This window comes from Trematomus bernacchii, unplaced genomic scaffold (genome assembly GCF_902827165.1).
Source record: "Trematomus bernacchii unplaced genomic scaffold, fTreBer1.1, whole genome shotgun sequence".
In the NCBI taxonomy this organism is placed as follows: Eukaryota; Metazoa; Chordata; class Actinopteri; order Perciformes; family Nototheniidae; genus Trematomus; species Trematomus bernacchii.
The window spans coordinates 402,501-424,992 of NW_022987881.1; the positions used below are offsets into that span (position 1 = coordinate 402,501).

The 22,492-nt window shown below is 38.8% G+C and overlaps 1 protein-coding gene across 1 annotated transcript in view; it reads left to right on the plus strand.

Moving 5' to 3' along the window:
• Positions 1-22,492, plus strand: part of doc2b (double C2-like domains, beta) — a 173,478-nt gene that overhangs the window by 79,872 nt on the left and 71,114 nt on the right. The window contains exon 2 of the mRNA XM_034114158.1: positions 5,948-6,027. Coding sequence (XP_033970049.1) covers positions 5,948-6,027 — 80 coding nt within the window. The remainder of the gene's footprint in view (positions 1-5,947; positions 6,028-22,492) is intronic.

The window sequence follows — 22,492 nt, forward strand, 5'->3', positions numbered from 1 at the left end:
TGAGAGAACTGTAACTCAGAGACCAAAGATCCTTTCATTCCTCACAGCTGTCAAACTTTCCCCAAGTGAGACACCAAAGCCTTGACCTTTTAGGAGATCCTGACCTTTTCTAACCTCAAATACTCTGCTGGTCCCATTGGAGCAACCTCCGCTTCAAACACCTGTTACACAGCTGAGCTCTGTTCATTCAAGGTTTCATCATTTGTGCCATTGACATGTATTTGATTAGATTTATTTTGAATGTGTAAAACAATAATACAACAATTTAACATGAGAATTATTATACAATACAAAATGAATCAGTGTCAAATTGATATACAAAAATATTACTGATTCTAAGTTATATATAAACAAATAATCTACTTAATTACACATCCGAAAAGGGGTGGGAAGAAGTGTACACTTATTTAATCCCACCCTTTCTCCCAAAAACTAAATGACTAACATATATATTTTTTCTTTTCTTAAAGAAATACATTTATCATTGAAAAACAAAAAAACAAAACAACAATTAAATAAACAGATAAATAAACAAAACCAATAAACAAACACATACATAAAAAAGGTAAATGATATTCAAGAAAAGATAAAATAACAAACCAAATAAATAAATAAACTGAAAACACCCAGTTATAATTAAACAACGTCATCTTGTTAAAATCCTGTCCTCATACCTTTTTTTAAACAGTTTCAAGTTCGGACATCCCTTGAGCTCCTCAAATGTACATTTATATTGTAATATAGAAGACTGTTCACCCAGGACAAGAGACAACATCAGATGTTTCCGCAAACGCCCCAAAACAACATATGTTTGGTAATAACGATGGGACCAATGGAGAAGGTCAGCGTCGTTGGAGGGATCAACGAAATGTCAGACTTTGCAACAGCTGTCTTCTGTTTCTGAACAACAGTTTATTTATATATATATTGATATATATAAACTAACCCTAACCCTAACCCTAACCCTAAGCATGATTACACTTGTTACCAAACCTTAAGCACAAGTTTGTTACTATACCATGACAATAAATATTTTCTAAGCCTAATGAATGAGTTATAATAACCCAAATCTGAATATTTTTCCTCGACCTATCAGTGTTTTCTTTCTGTTGAAACTAACCAAAGAGGTGTCATATCATGAAACAGATTCATTTTTTTATAGCGATTTGTAAAGTTGTTGGATAAATGATGGTGTCTTGTCGATAGATGGGTTAAAATACACTTGTTTATATTGCTCCAGAGTAGTATCAAATGTTATCTTAGTCTTAGCCCTTTGTCAATTGTCATTTTTTTACAATATCTTTTCAAGTCTAGGTTGATTAAAATGTCTTTCATCTTTTAGTCTAGTTTTTAGTTAAAGGGGACCTATCATGCAAAATGCACTTTTTGATGTCCTTTATACATAAATGTGTCCCCGATGTGTCAGGGAACTCACGCAGCGTCAGAAAATAAAACCCTCTCTCTTTTCCTCCGTACCCAAATCTCTAAAAACGGGGCTTCAACGGAGCTGATCCAGATTTGCGTCCGATATGACGTAATATCTGAAATGTGGACCCACGGCCCTATCAGAAACGTTGCTATCAGAAACAATGCCCGACTGTTTTGGACGTAATATGGTCGGTGTTTACATTAGCATCGCTAACACTCAGAGCTAACCTGTACTGGAGAGCATGTGTGTGAAGAAGCAGGAAATAAAAAGGAACTCACCTTGTGGTATAACCGGCAAGAGAGAAAGCCTTTGAGCTCCATACTGTTTCAGAGAGAATCCTTGATAATCCATGATATGGTGTTTCATCACGGCAGTATTTAGTTTAGACAGTAGCTGCCGGGTCCCGCATGAGCTCAGACCCTCCTTTTTTATTTATCAATTTTTTTTTTTTTTTTAAAGCTTTATACCCCAAATCAGCATTTTTGAAACAGGAAGTGAAATAGAGGGATATGAGGCATGGCTAGAATGAGTGATCTGTTTGGTATTTTGAGCAAAACACTTCACAGACATGTTTTTTATATATTTTTATATATCTGAGACCTATGCTATTGCCTACAAATAGCATGATAGGTGCACTTTAAAGTGGACCTATCATGCTATATTCGAATAATATAGTGTAGGGCCATACCTATATAAGGCATATTTATACTTTTTTTTTTTCACAATACCAAACAGATCATGCATTTTAGCCATGCCTCATTTCGCTCAATTTGAAAAATGTTTGCTCTGTTTGTGCAAGGGCTGATTCTGTGAGAACAGCACCACCTACAGGCCTGGCATATGTACTACAGCGTCTCCAGTGCTTTCGAACGGCAATGGCCGTGGCTGTCTCCTCCTGATTGGTGGAGTTGGCCCAATAGCCGTAGCGCCACCGTCCTGACGTCAGGACAGTGTTCAAATCTGGATCAGTTTTTATCAGATCCGTTGCAGCCCCTTTTTTAGAGATTTGGGTATGGAGGAAAATAGAGAGGGTTGTGTTTTCTGACACTTGGTGAGTTCCCTGGAACACCGGGGACACATATTCATGTATACAAGACGTACAAAAGTGCATTTTGCATGATAGGTCCCCTTTAAGTTAGTTACCTAGGAGGTAAAGCATGGAGGAAGTGATTCTGTCAGTAGCCATAAGTACAATTATAAATTAATAAACCAATGTCGTTTTCACTCCCCATGTAAATATAAAAGTGTGAATAAAGCAACAAGTAAAGTGGGTGTTATTTTGGTTCCAACAATGCGATGCTTTAGAACCGGCGAGGCCTTTGGAAGCCCACACGTTTCTCTTTTTATGTTTTTTGGTCTTTGAAATGTTTTCATCCTGACAACATGTCATCAATTCAGGAAATGAGAGTCCCTTGGCATTTTGAAAGGACAAAGGATGAGATCATACCGTGAATTGTTTCAGTTCACTACTCAGCGATGTAAGATGTAGTGGCCTTTGAGTTAAAAGAAGCGGGGGAAAAGGTTGCTAAGGAGACAAATGGAAATCAAATTATAATTTCGATTTAAAAAAAATACTCTATGTCAACATCCATAAACCTTCATCTGTTTGCATCTTGCAAATTATTTACCTAATATATCATATTCAATTTACTTGTACATAGACTCTACTTGCACTATTTCTATTTTATATGTGTTTACTTGCACATCTCAAAAAATTCTATAGCACTATTTTATCTTTTTTTATTTGTTTTAATGTCCTATATTCATGTTGCTCTGTTGAGGAGCCTGTGACTTCAAGGCCACCTATTATACAAAATACACTTTTTCATGTCTCTTCTACATCAACATGTGTCCCCTCTTCTTCATGTCTCTTCTACATCAACATGTGTCCCCTCTTCTTCATGTCTCTTCTACATCAACATGTGTCCCCTCTTCTTCATGTCTCTTCTACATCAACATGTGTCCCCTCTTCTTCATGTCTCTTCTACATCAACATGTGTCCCCTCTTCTTCATGTCTCTTCTACATCAACATGTGTCCCCTCTTCTTCATGTCTCTTCTACATCAACATGTTTCCCCTCTTCTTCATGTCTCTTCTACATCAACACGTGTCCCCTCTTCTTCATGTCTCTTCTACATCAACATGTGTCCCCTCTTCTCCATGTCTCTTCTACATCAACATGTGTCCCCTCTTCTTCATGTCTCTTCTACATCAACATGTGTCCCCTCTTCTTCATGTCTCTTCTACATCAACATGTGTCCCCTCTTCTTCATGTCTCTTCAACATCAACATGTGTCCCCTCTCCTTCATGTCTCTTCTACATCAACATGTGTCCCCTCTTCTCCATGTCTCTTCTACATCAACATGTGTCCCCTCTTCTTCATGTCTCTTCTACATCAACATGTGTCCCCTCTTCTTCATGTCTCTTCTACATCAACATGTGTCCCCTCTTCTTCATGTCTCTTCTACATCAACATGTGTTCCCTCTTCTCCATGTCTCTTCTACATCAACATGTGTCCCCTCTTCTTCATGTCTCTTCTACATCAACATGTGTCCCCTCTTCTTCATGTCTCTTCTACATCAACATGTGTCCCCTCTTCTTCATGTCTCTTCTACATCAACATGTGTCCCCTCTTCTTCATGTCTCTTCTACATCAACATGTGTCCCCTCTTCTTCATGTCTCTTCTACATCAACATGTGTCCCCTCTTCTTCATGTCTCTTCTTCATCAACATGTGTCCCCTCTTCTTCATGTCTCTTCTACATCAACATGTGTCCCCTCTTCTTCATGTCTCTTCTACATCAACATGTGTCCCCTCTTCTTCATGTCTCTTCTTCATCAACATGTATCCCCTCTGTGGAAAGAGACTCTGAAAGTTTCAGGAACAAAGATTCTCTCTCTTTTTGATCCATTTCTATAAAAACCTGTCTGAAAATGAGCTGATCAGATTTTGGCCACTTTATGATGTCATAACGATGTGTTGGCTTGTGTAACCATTAGCCAATCAGCAACCAAGGTACCCCCCCCCCCCCCCCCCCCCCCCCCCCCCCCTTATCACCTGAATCTCCTCCTAGAGCACCATTGAGTTCTTTGTAACCAAATCTCTCTCAGAGGGGCGTGGGGAGGGGCTCCTTATTTTCATCTAAAGTAACAGACAGAGAATCAGCACTTTGGAAACAGGGCTGAAACAGAGGGGATTATGGGTAATGCTGCAATGATCTGTTTGGTGTTTCAGCCAATCAGAGACAGGTTTTGTATATATCTGAGACCTGTAATATATCTCACAACAAAACGTGTAATAGCTACGTTGGTCCACAGGGCAAAACGTAGTTTATTCACAAATAACCCACTCAAGACGTGACAGGGGTACAATATTGTTGTCCTATTCATTTCTAATGACCGGTCTCCATGTCACGTGATCGCAAACTTTCCCAGTGAGAAAAAAAAACATGGCGGACACCCGATTTATTTTTAGTGGAAAATCCTAAATTGTACGATAGTTTGTCCGTTATAATGCTTTTTGATTACATTTCTAGCGAGAAGTTTATATTGTTCTTTTAGAATCTACGTCCAGTGGATGTGTAGGATCCATAGTTTGATAGATATTACGAAGATTATTTGAGCTCCATGTTTTTTTTTACAAAATATTGTGAATATACAGTACTACGTTTTGCCCTGTGAACCGACGTAGCTATTACACGTTTTTTTTGTGAGACTGTGTGGAAAAGGCAGACATGGTTGCAGCAATAAAAAGTGTAATACTAAACCCAAAGACTCCATGGTCGCCAATGTTTCAGGATGTGGCTCAAGGAAATGCTTTTATATTGCAGAGATGGAAAAGATTTGCAAATGGAATTACCAAAACGACTTCCTGAATGCTTGGAGGCTGTTTTCTGATTTAGTTTGCTGCTATACTACATCTTAATTATGTGCAAACTCTGCTTTATACTGACATACATTCAGACAATACATGTTATTGCTTTTGTTAATTAGCCGAAGTTAACCGAAGTTAATTTCTCCCTTGAGTGGTTTTGCTGTAACTTATTTCAGTGTGAAATACTTGCTAGCTGCTTATTTACTTCACTGATGCAGCCCACAGTACTAAGCCTGCTACTATGCATGAAGAAATGATAAGTATACACAAACTATATTATTCATTCAAGTGAGCCAATATGAAATTGGATCTCAAACGAATAGTAATCAAAATATTTGCAGAAAGGATCATCTTCGTAATTTATGCAGGCCCACTTATGCTTTGTCATTCAAGTCTGTTTCCCACAAATTGAGACAGATTGAGACGCAGAAGCACATTGATTAAATACAAAACAATTTTGTAAATGTCCATTTGTTGAGTGATTATTTCTCTGAAGCTATTATCACACGCCAAGAACGCCATGAGATTTCAGGATTTTTCATTCAAAGGATGAAAGCAAGCAGACACTTTCGCATTTCTTGTATCCCTAGTGAGCTTCTGTGTGTCACTAATTTCCTTTTCTTTCTCTCTCTGTCTCTACAGCTACATTGGGGACATTGGACTTCAGTTTGCAGTATGACCAGGAGAACAATGCACTGCACTGCACCATCAACAAAGCCAAGGTGAGCCAACATGGTGACGATAAGTGTGACGTTAAGTGCTGACTCCATTTCGAGCGTTTTTTCCTTGCAATTCAAGGGCATCTGTGACCAAATTCATTTTCAGACACTTTGGTTTTACTGAATGTGCTAACATGAAACTAGCAAACATAGCAGCTGATTTAGGCAAGGCAAGTTTATTTATATAGCACTTTTCAACACAAGGCAATTCAAAGTGCTTTACAAAAATGAAAGACATTCAGAGCATTAACACATTAGAAACATTAAAAAGCAAAGATAATAAAATATGAATAACTCAGGTACATGAATAAAAGTTACAGTGCAGTGTGAGATGTGAATAGTTCAATTAAAAGTAGCGGCAAAAAGGAAGGTTTCGTGTAGTTTGTTCCAGATATTTGACAATATCCCTAACCAAATTCTCACATTCCTCTAGTCTTCCCGTGAAATTATAGTTTTTTTGACAGTTTTCTGACCTTTTTATATTCCTTTCATCCTTCTCTTTCAATCATTTTGCATCCTCAGACAACATATATTCCTGTTTCACTGTCACCCGAACCCATATTTCTTTTCAATTCCCAGAATTAGGATTAAACTGAACTGATACCAAAAGTTGCCGACCAATTGAATGAGTTTTGCTCATTATTCATTATCGACTGTACAAATCTGTCACTGCCTCGTAAGAAGGCGACAAAAAGCTCATCAATTAAACCAAGTGACAGTTTTTCAATATGTTCTCAAATTCAATAAGACGAAACACATGAATATTTTTACAGCAGCCCACTATCCTGTCAACCTACACATACTGGCAAAAAGGCGACTCGACACATCCCACGATTCTCCCTGTGAGAGAGATATTTACATCTATTTTCATCTCAGAAAGCATTCATTATTTCCAAACCGTATTGCTAACAAACACACCAAGAATGATCATCTTACCAATTTCAAAGCTCAAAGCAGCGTCAATCAGTAGGTTTTAATCAACGATCTAATGTGACTAGCTTAGTATAACTGGAAGTGATGGAGACCAAAACAGAGATAAAAGGAGTAGCATTGGGCGATATGTTAAAGTTTGTCAGCCCTCCAATGTCCAATTTTGTCATAGGTTGATTACCAACTAATCTACCAAGTATATTTGCTTAACAGAATATGTCTTTACACTCGATATAAGACCCAATAACTGAAGAGGTAACAATGCAGTGAGATATAGGGTCTTGTTTTTAGACAATGCATCTTCAAGACTCTTGAAAACATCTTATTTTGAGTTGTATCTCAAATGAAACAAGTTCTTTAAGCTGCTGTGGTTTTTGTAAGAGATGGTTAATCTTGTTTTAACAAATACATCTTACTTGATTTAAAAAACTGAAACAAATTCTTATTGGAAAATCACCAACTAACATCAGAAAACTGAAACTTTGAGCATTTCAGGCTAACTTGTTCATACATGTTGTATGTGACGGGACAATGGACGGGACTACGGATGGAAACTAGCTCAAAGCTAAAATCCGGCTCATTTACATTTAAAAGCATTATTTTGTTTAAAATGTTCATTAATGTCCCGGTTCAAATAAACGATTAAATGAAATGAAAATATTTTGTAATCACATTTACTGATCCTGTTAAGATATAGTTCAACATAAGTTTCCCAGCTGATTAAGATCTGATTTATCTAAATATCCCGTCTAATTTCAAGAAATCTAACCAAGCAAATTTTCACTTGTTCTATAGGCAGATTTCTTTACTTGTTACAAGCGAAAACACCTCGTTTCATTATTCTTTTACTTGATTTTGAGACAGCATTTTTTCCAGTGTACAAAATGTAATTTAAAGAGACACATACGAACCAGAAAGAGACTCAAAACCACTAAAAGGAAACGTAAAACAAGTGCAAACAGAGAGAAAACGTCTACAAAGACACTAAAAAGGACCACAAAGAGACACAAGAACCACAATCGAGTCTTGATGCTTAAAATGCTTATGATAGGGCTTCTTGCATTCCTTTGATCAGCAGCCCATTCTCTTATAACCTTATATGTGCATTTCTATAACGAGGATGCACCATTATATTAGTAAAATAACACGACTAAAAGACCCAAAAACATACATTCGTCCATCCGTCAAACCCTATAAAGGAGATGAATCTTGGACTACCTGTAAAATGTCAAATAGTGACCGAGACCTTAAGTTACCTGAACTGAAGACAAGCTTTTATTAAAAACAGGATATTATCAGAGAAGACCTTTATGTTGAATTTCCTCTGGGTGTTTTTAGGGATCTTTCATCACAGTAGTAGGGTGAGAGAGGACCATCTGTTTTGTAATCTGCTCCAGTTTGAGGTGTTAAATTGCCGGAGCTACTGTTTACTCCCTGCAAATATGTTTGTGATATATTCAGAAGATAATTTCAATGAGTAGAACAACATGCAGTATCAACCACACTTTTCTAAGGTGGTTGAGTTTTCCTTTTGAACAGAAACACTCAAACTCAACCATGTCTTCAGATGTTTGAAATACAAATCCAACCAACCCAATAGCAACGCAAAGGGGATCTGCCAATAAAGCCTTCTAACAATGAACATTTTGGGATGTCATTACAGGAAAATCACAAGTGTAACTAATAACAAAAGCAGTACATTTAGGTTTGTCAATGAGTCATAATGAACTATTATAAGTTAAGTCAAAGTCAACTGTATTGTCTATCTTTCAGTTTGTGTGTACAGACATAGAGATCGAAATACTGTTTCCCACAATCCAGAGGAATACAAAAATACAAATATAAAAATATGTATATACACATACATAATCAACAGACACATATATACATATTCACACATTCAAAGATAAATAAAAGCACAGCATTTAGTATAAACAAAATAGCCTCACAACCACACACATTAATTTTATTTGTCGTATTCATTTTTAAACTAGGACCGTTTATAAATAAAACGTTAACTTCAAAAAGGTAACAGATTACATCAGGGGTGTCAAACTCAATTTCATCACGGGCCACATCAGCATTATGGTTGCACTCAAAGGGCCGGTTGTAACTTTAAGACTATATCATTAATTAATATAACTTCATAATTAACTACGTCTGAAAGCAGAAGTCGAGAGCAAATAATTGCAAGTCTCTTCAGTAAGAATGTCACAATATGATTTTAAAAGAAAAGCCACATTCTGGAAAAACATTGATTGTGACATTTTGAAAAAGAGAAGTGACATTTTGAAAAAAAAATCTATTTATGAGAAAAAGGCTAATTCTAAGAAAAAAGGCATATTTGGACAAAAAAAGTCAAATTCTGAGAAAAAGTCAAATTTGAGATGCATTGTGGGACATGTCGTTTATGGGCAACGTGCTTCTGTAAAGTAGCATGTAACCGTATAATAAACATATTATATTCTTTGCAAGCTCTTGTGGGGCCACATAAAATGAAGTCGCGGGCCGGATTTGGCCCCCGGGCCTTGAGTTTGACACCCCTGGATTACATGTATGTATCTATGAGTAAGCCCACTAGTGAGCTAGCATGTTTCAGTGAATCTGAATAAAACGTGGGGTTAGGTTTCTTTGTATTCCCCCATGATAATACATACAACATACAATACAGCATTTAGGTGCACCATTAATAAAGGTGGTAATTAGGGCTGTCCCGAATACCATTTTTCGGGCTCCGGATATATATATATACATATTTTTATCATGTGTAACGTTACTGTTTAAACGGCGGATGAAGCAGCTTCATCATGGCAACTGGACAACAGCTAAGCTAAGCTACTACTTCCAGCATTCAGGTGACTTTTCATAGTTGTTGAGCCACCGTGGTAGGCCAGTTTCATATTGCATATTTGGCACACTGCCTTCGTCTCATCGTCGTCCAATTTAAAACGGTCCCACACAGCTGAAGTCTTCGGCATTTTGTTTTCAGGTGTGTGAAGCGAAGTGAAGCGTGACGTGTGAAAGCGATGTCAGGCGCCCAAGCTGAGATTGTATATATTTCCGCATTTTAACAGTACAATTAAAAAGTATAAATATAGTATAAGAATGTGGCAATTTGCCTTTATTGATAGCATACATTTAGAAAAATCCGAATAACGAAATTGAAAACCGAATAGTAGGCCAACCACCGAATATTCGGATATTGCTCGGATATTGTAGTGGTAATATGAAAAACAATGATATGAAAGGAAAGGACAACTTGATAGACAAAGATGGTATTATAGAATAGAGATGTAAAATGTGACGTGTCGTTTTTGAAGCTGAATAAAGCCAGAGGTTTAGTAACTGCGAAATTTCCGCAGCAATAGTTTGTTGGCTGTTTGTTGCTTTAGCCTATAGAAGCTAGCTGGCTACATTTTAAGATGCTAGACTAAACACTCCCGCGTCATCAAGCACCAAAACGCCAAAGATGGACTTCTTTTGGGGGAAGGAATTGGAAAACACACAAACAGCAAACGCAAAAAAGCTTTGTGTAGCATGTTGTGAAACAAAAAACTGAATTGTGGCACAAACATAACATGAATATTGACTGTCAGAGTGGTAAATGAAAAGATGCTGCTGACAGTTACTTCTGATGGATAGCTAGCTTTAGTAATAGATGCTGAAATACAGTCGGTCAGCAGCATCAGACTGTCGGAGCATTCCTGCTTATTGTCGATCAAACAGTTGGTTATTTACAGGACGGTTATTTACAGAGAAGAACACTTAGCTTAACGATACCTGGGTTTTCAATCAAATATTTATGGATGCACAGATAGGCAATATCCGGGCCACTGTGTTGGGCGTCTTACATGGGGAAGACTAATGGGAAATGACGGTAGACCACTCAGCCTTAATTACCTCAGCCAAGGAGTCAATGTTTTCTGTGCAGTTTGTCTGTCTGTTCTCCTGTTTGTTGTCGCATTACGGAAAAATTACCGGTCGATTTGTATGGAACTTGGTGGAAGGGTGTAGCATGGAACAAAGAAGAAGCCATTACATATTTGAGCTTATCAGACTCACAGGGTAGATGCACAGATATATTACACACTTCTTTAACATTGTTGGATACGGTATTTCTGCTGCATTTGGGTAATGTTGACTGAACTTGAAAAATTGTGTTAGAGACTGGGAAAACTCTCATGAAAGTCTCTGACACTGAAAAAGTGTCTTGTAAATGCTTGAAGTAATAAAATACAAGTCATCTTTGTTTTCAGCGTCCATGTTGACACAACAAACAACATTTGGATAAACGATAGCCACAATTGGTACATTGAGCCATTCGAGGAGGTCATGAATGCAGCATCGTCCGTGCCATTCTTGTTTATTAAAGTATCACGAGCGCTCAGAGTCAGGTATGGTCGCAAGAAAATTATTAGACAAGTCTAAAACGAAATATTTAAGAAGATATAAATGCATACAAGTTGAATTGTCTTGACATTTTAAGAAGTACCAGTTCTTAAGGGAACCACAATTTATTCATTTTTATGGAGCGATTTTTTATTCTCGAAGACCCTTTACATCTGCAGGGTGAAATTCATAAAACATCCTGTGTTGTGGTTAAGTTAAATTGCCATGTAAAGAAAGTTTGTATAGGTTATTAGATATCATCAGTGAATACAATCCCCCAAAGTAACCCTTTTGTTGTTTTGTATCCAGATACTACATTTATTTATTTTTTGTCTGCAAGAGCCATCTCTTCCCATATATCCTGAGGCCCTAGATGAGAGCAGATTAATGTTGTTTCTGAATCAATACTGCTCACAGGCTTCCGACGGACAACCAGCTTAGCAATGATAAATTGTTTAATTAATACATAAACCAAAAATCCAGCATATTGGAGGTGGAATGCAATAGCTCCCACCATTTGTACATTTTAATAAAAATCCAATTTTGATTGAATATACAATAAATGTGAGTCCGGGGGAATAGTCTTTTCCAATTCCCTGGGCTGTGTTTGTTGTGATGAAGTGTTGGCTCTGACGTCAGCAGCGATAACTCTTTCTATCCGTCTGCCTGAATATCTGCTCTGGAGGAAAGTGGGCATCAGAGGAGAAGGTCTTGGCAGAAGAGTTGGACAGCAGAGCGGGCATCGGGCCATCTTGATTTATGGCCGTTATTTTCTCCGTTGCTCTGCTGGACTTTGTCTGCTGCTCAGCCAAGCGGAGAAAATGCTTTTGCTCCCTCGGATACTGTATATAACCATTTCCATGATTTCATTTGTTTGCTAAATCCCTTATTTCTTTTTCCAGCCATAAATGTGTTTTCTGGTGCTTTTTTTTTGCTGGATTTTCAAAAGCAACTGTGACTGACTGTACCTCAGTTTGGCATTTCTCAGATTGTATAGACCCTGGCTCATGGATTCAAGGCTTTTTTGTCATTTGTGCATAGCTACAGTGCAGTTATGACAATTACATTCTTAGGTCTTCTTACTTGCACAATTATTTCAGTTTTTCAGTTTTATTGGGTTGCACTGTTGGAGGAACCTGTGACCTAAGATTTTCATCGTCATAACTACACTGTAGCTATGTACAAATGACCAATAAAAGCCTTGAACCTTGAAGATCACAGGCTCCTCTAATGGCGCATTTCCACTACAGCGCGAAGCACGGTTTAAGCGTGCCGTGCCCGGCCTGTTTTTGGTTGCGTTTCCACTAGGCATAGTTCCGGCTAGCGGGTACTTTTTCACAGTTTTCTGGCTCTCCAAAATCAAGGTTCTTTCCGGGCCAACAACCAGGCTGCTAAACTAGTGAGAGAATCGCTGGCAACTACAACAAAATGAACATATTTGACCGTGATTTAATTGTAATACACGTTTCAAAATGATGCCAAAGTAACAACATACTGATACCGGTTAGTAAAAACCATGAATTAATGCTTTGACAAGTCTGCAGACAGACGGCAGGCGAAACACCTTTTAAAATGCGTCTTTTCTGAATGGAGATCGGCTAAGCGAACGTTGTATATGCTCCGACCGTCCACACTCACAACAACGGCCTATACAGACATAAATAAACCAGCGACTGTATTCTCCATGACACAGACAGTCTGTGGTTTGTACTTGTTTAACTTTTGTCTAGTTTCTGAACAGATATGAGGAGCTGTGAGCTCTGAGTGCTAACAGCTAACGGCTGATGTTGGTTTTGTGTTTCTCATTGAAGATGACGTCACGGCTCCGCCTACACTGCGTTACTATAGTTACTGCCCCAGTTCCTAAACTGTAATGGAAACGCAGCATAAAGTGAGCCTGGCCTAACAAGGCCTAACGAGGCCTAGCCATACCGTACTAAGCCGAGTGAGGCCCTGCAGTGGAAAAGCGCCATAACAGTGCAACACTTGTTTTTGTTTTTCTGTTTTTGTATTTTTCTTAGTTTTCTTTGTTGATTTATTCTCTGTCAAAGTGTCTTTGAGTTCTTAGAAAAGCGCTATATAAGTGTCATGTATTATTATCATTATACACAATAAAACAGACAAAATTGTGCAAGTAAATACAAATCAAATAGAATATAAAATAAATAGTGCAGAATAGTCTATATATACAAGTAATTGGAATATTGATATACAATTTGCAAACAGATGAATGTTGTGGATGTTCTTCCAAAAGTTCAGGTGCTTAACAGTCTTATTTTCTCTGATCTTGGGATGAAACTGTCCTTTAGGAAGAATAAGTGATGGCTAAACGCTAAATTCTGATATTGGTTTAGTCACTGTTCGAAATGGGGGGGAGCCAGGGGGAGCTTGGCTCCCCTAAAGAGGGGGGGAGCTCCCCTGAAGGCCGACTTTGAGATAAATAGGGGGAGCCCAAAAAAATCGTGCATATTTGTGTCACACAGATTAGAAATGTTGAGTTTCTGTAAATAACAGTTCTTGAAATAAATAATAGTTACAGTTCATTACAGTTTCAGAATATTTGTTTTATATTTGTGAATATTTCTGGGTGTTGCCATCTGTGCATGGTGGCGCTGCATTCTTTAAGGCACGGACACACCAGGCCGATTATCGGCGTCGGTGGGCGTCAGGCCGACGATAAGCGTTGACACGCCCTGCTCAGATTGGTGTGTCCCGCACCGTCGGGTCTTTTCAGCCGTACCGACGCCTTTTCGGCCGAAAGGGCAGTCGGCCAAAGACTGCCTTTGGCTAGCGAATCAGTGCATGAGAAGCGAAGCGGAAGTGAGGGACCCAAACAAACTATTAAGAAGGCAAATCTGAGATTTCATTTAACTCCAGCTCTCGACACAGGTTCGGGAAAACGAAAACAGCCAAGCGTCGCAGCTTTTGGATTCACAAGCAAAGAAGCGAAGGAGTCTAAAAATGACAACGTGAACGGAACAACTTTTAGTTGGCCGGCTGTAAGCGGCGTTAGGGTCGAGTTTGACAGCTCCACACCGAGGGAGAGGCCTGCCGATGCAGAGCCTGAAGAGGCTTCAACAACGGCCACAGCCGCCGGCGTAGTAATACCGTCTGTAGTAGTAGCAGAGTGATTTTACAGCAATTGATCGAATCCGCGCTGCTGCGCCAGTCAACAGAGCGTGCGTGTGACATATTTAGTAGCAGGATGTGCACTGAAAAATAGGGCTCCCCCGAAAGCAAATGGGTAATTCGAACACTGGGTTTAGTGACAGTGGAGATATGGTTTAATACGGTGGTCGACAGGTGCATAAAGATGCTTCTTGCATCGTTTTTTATTTGTAGCGGTTCGTTTATGCAGTGTTTTTAGTAAATGCTGCACAAGGTTTGTCAAGTTGGTCAAGATGTTTCTTCACTTGCATGTGTTTTTGCACATTTGATTTGTTTTATTTGCATTATTTTGAAACTGCACCATGTTCCTTCTTATGAAAGTGTTTCGGGCGCGTTTGCACGTGTCGGACATCTTAGTTTTTTAGTTACGAAGCAGTGTTCACTTACAGGTGCAATGCTTTATTATCAGAGCCCGGATGACATTTGTTCAGAAAAATAAATGTTGTGAATGCAGAAAGAGACAAAATGTCACCAGACAACATAACTAAAAGCAAACAAAAGAGGTCATAAGAGAGTGCAAAAGGAAACTGAACTGCATTTACATTCAAAAAGAGTGATATGTCAAATGTGAGGAATGCAGAGTGGCTTATTTCTTCTTTTCCGTTCAACTGCTATTAATCACATTGACTCTTTCAAAATGGAAAACCCATGACTAAAATCCATCATGGCTAATGACACACTAGAAATCTACAAAGAAAGGAAAGCTCAGCACATTTTGAACAGAAGAAAAAAATCCCCTATTTCACAAATTGAAATATTGGTTTGGTATTTTTCCACCGTAATAGCTAATAACTTATAAAACACTGATCTTTCATCACTCATTTTGCAAAACAATCATCATAAAGTAGGACACTTATCATCAATCAAGTCATTAACTACCCAAACTAAAACAGTAGAGGAATATTAATTGTGTTCTTTTGTTTTCATATGACAAAATATAGTCAATTAATTAATTTATCCACAGCACTCATTCTCCTCTGCTTCCTCCCACTTGGCTAATTGCTGATGTGCACACTGCACACTAATTTCTGTTTTTCTGTAATTAATTAAAACTCTTCTCTTATTTGAAGCTGGCAACTTGTTTAATGCCCTTTTATATCTCTTGTAAACAAGCTATGGACACTGTTGGCCACAGCTCACCAACTAAAGGTTTTTCTAACACCCTGATGTTTGTAACAAGTAGTTGAACAACAATCCTTGACCCGGGGTTAAGTCTTTAATTAGATTAACTGATAAGGCCATTACTCACTTGGATGTAAAAGGATTAGGTTTGTCAAGCGTTAAACAATGTATATTAGGTGCTGTTTACACAGGAACGAAACGGGTTGTATCCGCTACTTTTCTCTTTCGTATAGCCCGTTCGTTCACACGAGGCCGTAACGGAACCGCGGAAACGGACCCCTAAAACGATAACGGGTCCCAAGGTGGATAGATCTGCAACCAGAACGCTCTGGGGGGCCAAACGGCTCCGTGTGTACGTCCTATACGATCATTTCCTGATAACGATGAAGCCATAGCCCCGCCTCTCCCCACCTCTGCTGCTCAGTGCTGTAGCATGGTCAGTAGCTACTGTCAGTAGCTACTGACCATGCTACAGATGTTAGTGCAAAATCTACAGCTCCTCTACCACAACCATCAGCAACAAGTGGACATGGAGAACTACATGAACTACATGTTGCTAATTCCACCGTGGGGCATAAACAGAAGGGCAACCATGGCAACCATGCTCGGGGGTCTTCTTCGCTGCTTTTGGTGTATTTTGTGGCGGAAGTACAGCGCCACTTACAGGCCCGGTATATGTACTACAGCGTCTCCAGCGGGTCGAGCGGTCTCGTGTGAAGGGACACGTTTATTGAGCCGTATCCGTGTGAACGGAAGACTTTTTTGATATCGAATTTGGTTCGTTTGCGTTTAGTTTGCGTTCCCGTGTAAATGGGGCCTAAATGACATGGTAGACTATTTCATCTAGATTTATCCCATATAGCCATATGTTCTTAGATATTCCCCTTAATAAATATTGGGGCCTCAGGCAACACAAAACAACATGACTTGCTTAACAAAACTATGATCTGATGGCGCTTTGATGTAGGGTAAGTAAAAGTACCCTACAGAGTTATTGCTTTTGGGTTTAGTTTGGTAAACAAGAAAATGTGTAGGTGATATTGCACTTAATAGGATTTAGTTTATACTGTTTGACAGTCTATTAAAGAGCAGATATTGTGAAAATGTGCCCCTTCAATATAAAGTTAACCCTATGAATACTTACAATATTCCTCACAGTGCTACAGAGTATGAAGTATGTGGCTTTCTTAACTACTTAACTAGACAATACACGTTTTAATTAATTAGTTAGTGGAAATAAAGGGCTCCAAACCATTCAATAAGGATGAAGAAATAGCCCTTAGACTCTCTTGTTAACATTTAATTAAATCCTTCACCTTGACAAGCCAACTGTCTAAAGAGCAAGGAGTATTTGATAATTAACTTTTTTAATGAAGGCTATACAAGGTAAAATGAGTGTTGCTGAAATAATCTATTCTTTATGCCATAGGACGGATTTAGAGTCCTATGGCATAAAGAATAAATTATGTCCTTTAGGTGATAATGTTCTTTATCCTGTAGGGGCTGTTTTTACCCTATGGGAAAGAAACCATACGATATGTTGTCTTATTGAGGGTTTTACCTTGTCAAGCGAGCTTTGGTTTATTTCCCCACTGACATTCATCCCATCGAGCAAATCCCTTCTGGAGCTGAAGGAGGAAAACTGTGGCTTATTTGAATCAAACGCATTACATTGACATCAAACAGTTTCAATTAAGCGCTGGGTGTGAGCACAAATGGAGGAGCTACAAGCAATGATGACTATCTTGGCATCTGTCAATCAAATAGAAAGTATTACCAGTTAATGGCTATTTACTCATTATGTGAAATGATTCTATTTAGATAAGTTTAATGAAATATCACTTCTGCTGATAGATGAAGACAAATGTTTCCATTGTGCAGCAGAACAGTAGCTTTTAGTTTCCTTCAGTCTCTTTTTCCTACATTTGGTGGACATGTATTGCAATAGGATCGAAACAGTCAGTAATGGTACAGTATAGCTATTTTTTTTTCTTTGCTTTTATCCATTCGAAAAATGCATTTAATTAAAAGAAAATGTTGAAAAAGTATTTACAAAAATCACTATAAACGTCAGTAACTCACTCAAAATCTGGTTAGTTCATTTTTTCACACACGTATAGTATGTTCTTTACAACATCTGATTGTCACAAGATAACACTTTCATGCAATCTTACCAGACAAATCATGAAAGTAAGACACATTTTGAGTTCTGGAAAGGCATATTATTGTGCTAGATGTTACTGTTTACCTGCAATTTAAAAACGTTACCTGCAAAGTGAACGGTCATTAATTGTTTAAGATTAACAGCTGTTGATTTTTGAAAGCACACAATCTTCTAGGTGAAAGCCAGTTGAACTACTTGTCTATTTTTCACTTTCTTGATAACCTCCAAGTGTTTACATGGGAGGATAGAAGCATCGATAAAGCGCCGACCTGAATTATATAAATACATCAATTATAAATAAGATAGCCCAAGAACTCCAGCGTTCCTGGAGGTCCTTTAAAGAGGAACATAGGAAATACATCGAAATTCTCACTAAGTCTTCGCACTAGTTACAATAACACATTGATTTCAACCCTTTAATCAATTCCTTTAAATAAAACAGCAAACAACCCGATAACTACTCTACTATACTAACTCCAAAAAGTAACCATACTGTGAAGCAATAGTCAGTAAAGCACTAAATTCAAGCACGGCTAATCTGTCGCTTAAAAGCTGATGATAATAGTCACGATTATAATAGTCACACAAAAGAAAAGCACTTTTTATCTATGAACTCTGTCAATTTGACAAAGCTCATCTGTCTAGTAAATGGTGTTAAATTGAGCGTGGACAACAGCCTAAGATTTCAGCGTCAGCCATGTACTTTTGTCCAGCGAGTTATTACGTCTTAACTATAACTGTTACCTTGCTAACGTCCATCCATCCGTATGTTCAGCATCTCCACAGGCTGCTCAGAGCAGAAAGTGAATCAGGCCTCATCCATTGTCATGGCTCACAGGACGTTAATAAGTCCATTTAGCCCCTTGAAATGGGCTTTAATTGATTTAAGAGGGAGAACATGCATGTGGACAGAAATAGCTCAGAGCTAACAGCACTTCCTGTACACTTGGCTGTGGAGGAGTCAGGATGTGTGTGTGCTCAAACACAGGAGGGGGGTTTCTCTTCACGTACTGTAGTTGCCCTTGGTGACATTTTATTGAATTGTACAGAATGACTCAGTTTTCCTGATATCACAGGCGGTAGGATACTCAATAATGTCACTACTTTTCAAGCTACAAGGTAAATGGCAGTTTCTTTGTGTCTTATTTGACACGGTGGATGTTGGTGTGAGGCATACAGCACCAGATGACTCATACTGCACTTCCTTGGCTTGCTTAGATACAATATTCGAGCCAAATTGACGTCAATACAGTGATTTCTGGACAGATCTCTCACTTATAGCTTGCTCATCCTAGAAAAAGTGGAGAAAATGAGAGGGCAATAATTAATTGAACAGATTAGTGAGTTATCCAATTTCTGTAATGACAGTATAGTGCCTCATTAACATGAATATGCCGATACAGATCAAGGCACAGATCTTCTGTTTGCCACTCAGTGTCATTGTATCAGACACAGGAGAGTTGGTGCAGAATATTAACCAGAAACATAAAGTCAGCAGGACCTTTAATATATAAAGGACATGTTATGCTCGTTTTCAGGTTCATATTTGTATTTAGTGTCTCTACTGTGACATATTTTTCATGTTAACAAGAGAGTCTATGGGCTATGTCTCCTGCTACCTTCATCTTTATTCAATGGTTTAGAGCCCTTTATTTCCACTTACTAATTAATTTAAAATGTGAACTGAAGTAGTTAAGAAAGCCAGATACTTCATACTCGATAGCACTCTCAGGAATATTATAAGTATCCGGGGGCTGTGGCTCAGTGGATACTGGTAGTGTGCTGGACTTCGAATCAGGGGGTAGCAGGTTCAAACCCCACTGCAGTCAGCATGTCGTTGTGTCCCTGAGACACTTCACCCCAAATTGCTCCTGTGGAGATTGTCCACAGTACTGAATGTATGTAAGTCGCTTTGGATAAAAGCGTCTAACAAATGACGTGTAATGTAATGTATCCATAGGGTTAACTTTAGATTAAACGGGCACAATTTCTGTCGTCCACTGTGACATGTTTTCATGCTTTAATGTTCAAAAAGCTCTTTATTTTTCTCATGCTGCAGCACCTCTTTTCACCCTCTGTCTGAAACCAGAGCCCAGTCTGCTCTGATTGGTTAGCTGGCCGGCTCTGTTGTGATTGGTCAACCACTTAGAGATGTTCCGCCCCTTAGTCTATCAAGTACAATGTGTTGGAGCGCTAGCCAATAGAATCGCGAGTGTTTGATAGTGTGTGGTAAGAGACTCCCTCTGGAGGGAACATAAGGATTTTAGCCTTTTTCAGATCATTTACGTGCACAAAAACATATAGAACACACTAAAAGGGAACCCCCCCAAAGAAGAATAATAGGGCCACTTTAAAACTGATAAAGGAAAAATTCATGAATACATATTGTTATCATTATGTCCTACAAACAGTCGTGAGATCATTTCAAAAAGCTATGCAGTACTTGTGTGTTGTGTATAGAGATGCTTGGCTGAATTAACTACAAAGATACTTGTGAGTTATTCGATTGACATAACATAAGTAGTTTGAAAACAATAAAAGTGTGAATGTTTTGAAGCGAATCCACTTCAGCTCACTGATACAACAACAATAACCGTGTATTACAATTTCAGACTCCACAAAGTAACACCTTGCTACCATCACAATCTTCTCTCGCTTCGATTCCTTAGAAAACAGCATTACAGTCGCCTAAAATCAGGCAAAATGACGACGTTTCTTGCCGTTGTGCTTCAGTTCTACTGCAGGCCTCCTTATAGCACGTTATGCCTCACAACGTCACTGCACAACCATGAAATGATCCACAGAAGTTCTACACCTTGTCACAATTTCAATCTTCTCTTGCTTCGCTTCCTTAGAAAACAGCATTACAGTCGCCTAAAATCAGGCAAAATGTACGAAGTTTCTTTCCGCTGTGCTTCAGTTCTACCTCCTCATAGCACGTTATGCCTCACAACGTCACCGCACAACCATGAAATGATCCACAGAAGTTCTCCCCGCAGGAGGCCCGTCTGTAAGGAAAGATGCAGGCCTCCCTCATCTGCTGTCGTTCCAGTAACTCGTCTTCACAAGTGTGGAAAAATAACAGGCCAATTTACAACCCAACAACTCTCTCTGAAAAATAACCGCCGTGTTTTGCAGTCACTCTGAATCTCACGAGTCTAGAAACAACATTTCAACTGCTGACAAGAGCTCAGTGACCGCTTTCAATAAGTGGTTTCCCTCACACCTGACTTTACGTCTGACTTTTTACATCTTGGGTTCAGATGCAGTAGTTCTTATTATCCGCAGCTTGTCTATCAACTAGAGTTTGTTTGGACTCAGGAGAAAGACATGCATCAATAAAACATGAACCCTGTACCTGCAACTGTTAAAAAATTGATCACTTTCTGTGTTAAAGTTTGTGCTCTGTAGCAAGCAGAAGGCCCTACAGATGGTGGTTCCAATGCACTGTTATAGCATTATAATTTACAATGCACAATGCTTTATAGGACTGATTTAAACCAGATGTGCACTATGCCGATTTCTTTAAGCGATACCAATAACTGCCTGATTATCATGGCCAGTACCAATAGGTTAATTAAGGCAAATTTGTTTAATTTTATAAAGAATTTCATTAACTGTATTTTATGCACACGCTGAGGCCAATAATTGTTAGCTAACTCTAAGGCGCAGTGGATTGTGTGTTGGTGTTCGGATCAGGGTAGCACAGGTTCAAACCCCACTGCAGTCAGCATGTCGTTGTGTACCTGAGACACTTCACCCCAAATAGCTCCTGTGGTGATTGTCCACAGTATTGAGTATGTAAGTCTCTTTGGATAAAAGCGTCTAACAAGTGACATGTAATGTAACCCTAGCAAGACAAAGTATAAGGGGCCCAATTCTGCTGATGTTCAGGTGTATATCAGTATGTAGTGTCTCTACTTTAAAGAGTCCTCTCCTGCTGATGTTCAGGTGTATATCAGTATGTAGTGTCTCTACTTTAAAGAGTCCTCTCCTGCTGATGTTCAGGTGTATATCAGTATGTAGTGTCTCTACTTTAAAGAGTCCTCTCCTGCTGATGTTCAGGTGTATATCAGTATGTAGTGTCTCTACTTTAAAGAGTCCTCTCCTGCTGATGTTCAGGTGTATATCAGTATGTAGTGTCTCTACTTTAAAGAGTCCTCTCCTGCTGATGTTCAGGTGTATATCAGTATGTAGTGTCTCTACTTTAAAGAGGTCCTCTCCTGCTGATGTTCAGGTGTATATCAGTATGCAGTGTCTCTACTTTAAAGAGTCCTCTCCTGCTGATGTTCAGGTGTATATCAGTATGTAGTGTCTCTACTTTAAAGAGTCCTCTCCTGCTGATGTTCAGGTGTATATCAGTATGTAGTGTCTCTACTTTAAAGAGTCCTCTCCTGCTGATGTTCAGGTGTATATCAGTTATGTAGTGTCTCTACTTTTAAAGAGTCCTCTCCTGCTGATGTTCAGGTGTATATCAGTATGTAGTGTCTCTACTTTAAAGAGTCCTCTCCTGCTGATGTTCAGGTGTATATCAGTATGTAGTGTCTCTACTTTAAAGAGTCCTCTCTGCTGATGTTCAGGTGTATATCAGTATGTAGTGTCTCTACTTTAGAGAGTCCTCTCGTGCTGATGTTCAGGTGTATATCAGTATGTAGTGTCTCTACTTTAAAGAGTCCTCTCCTGCTGATGTTCAGG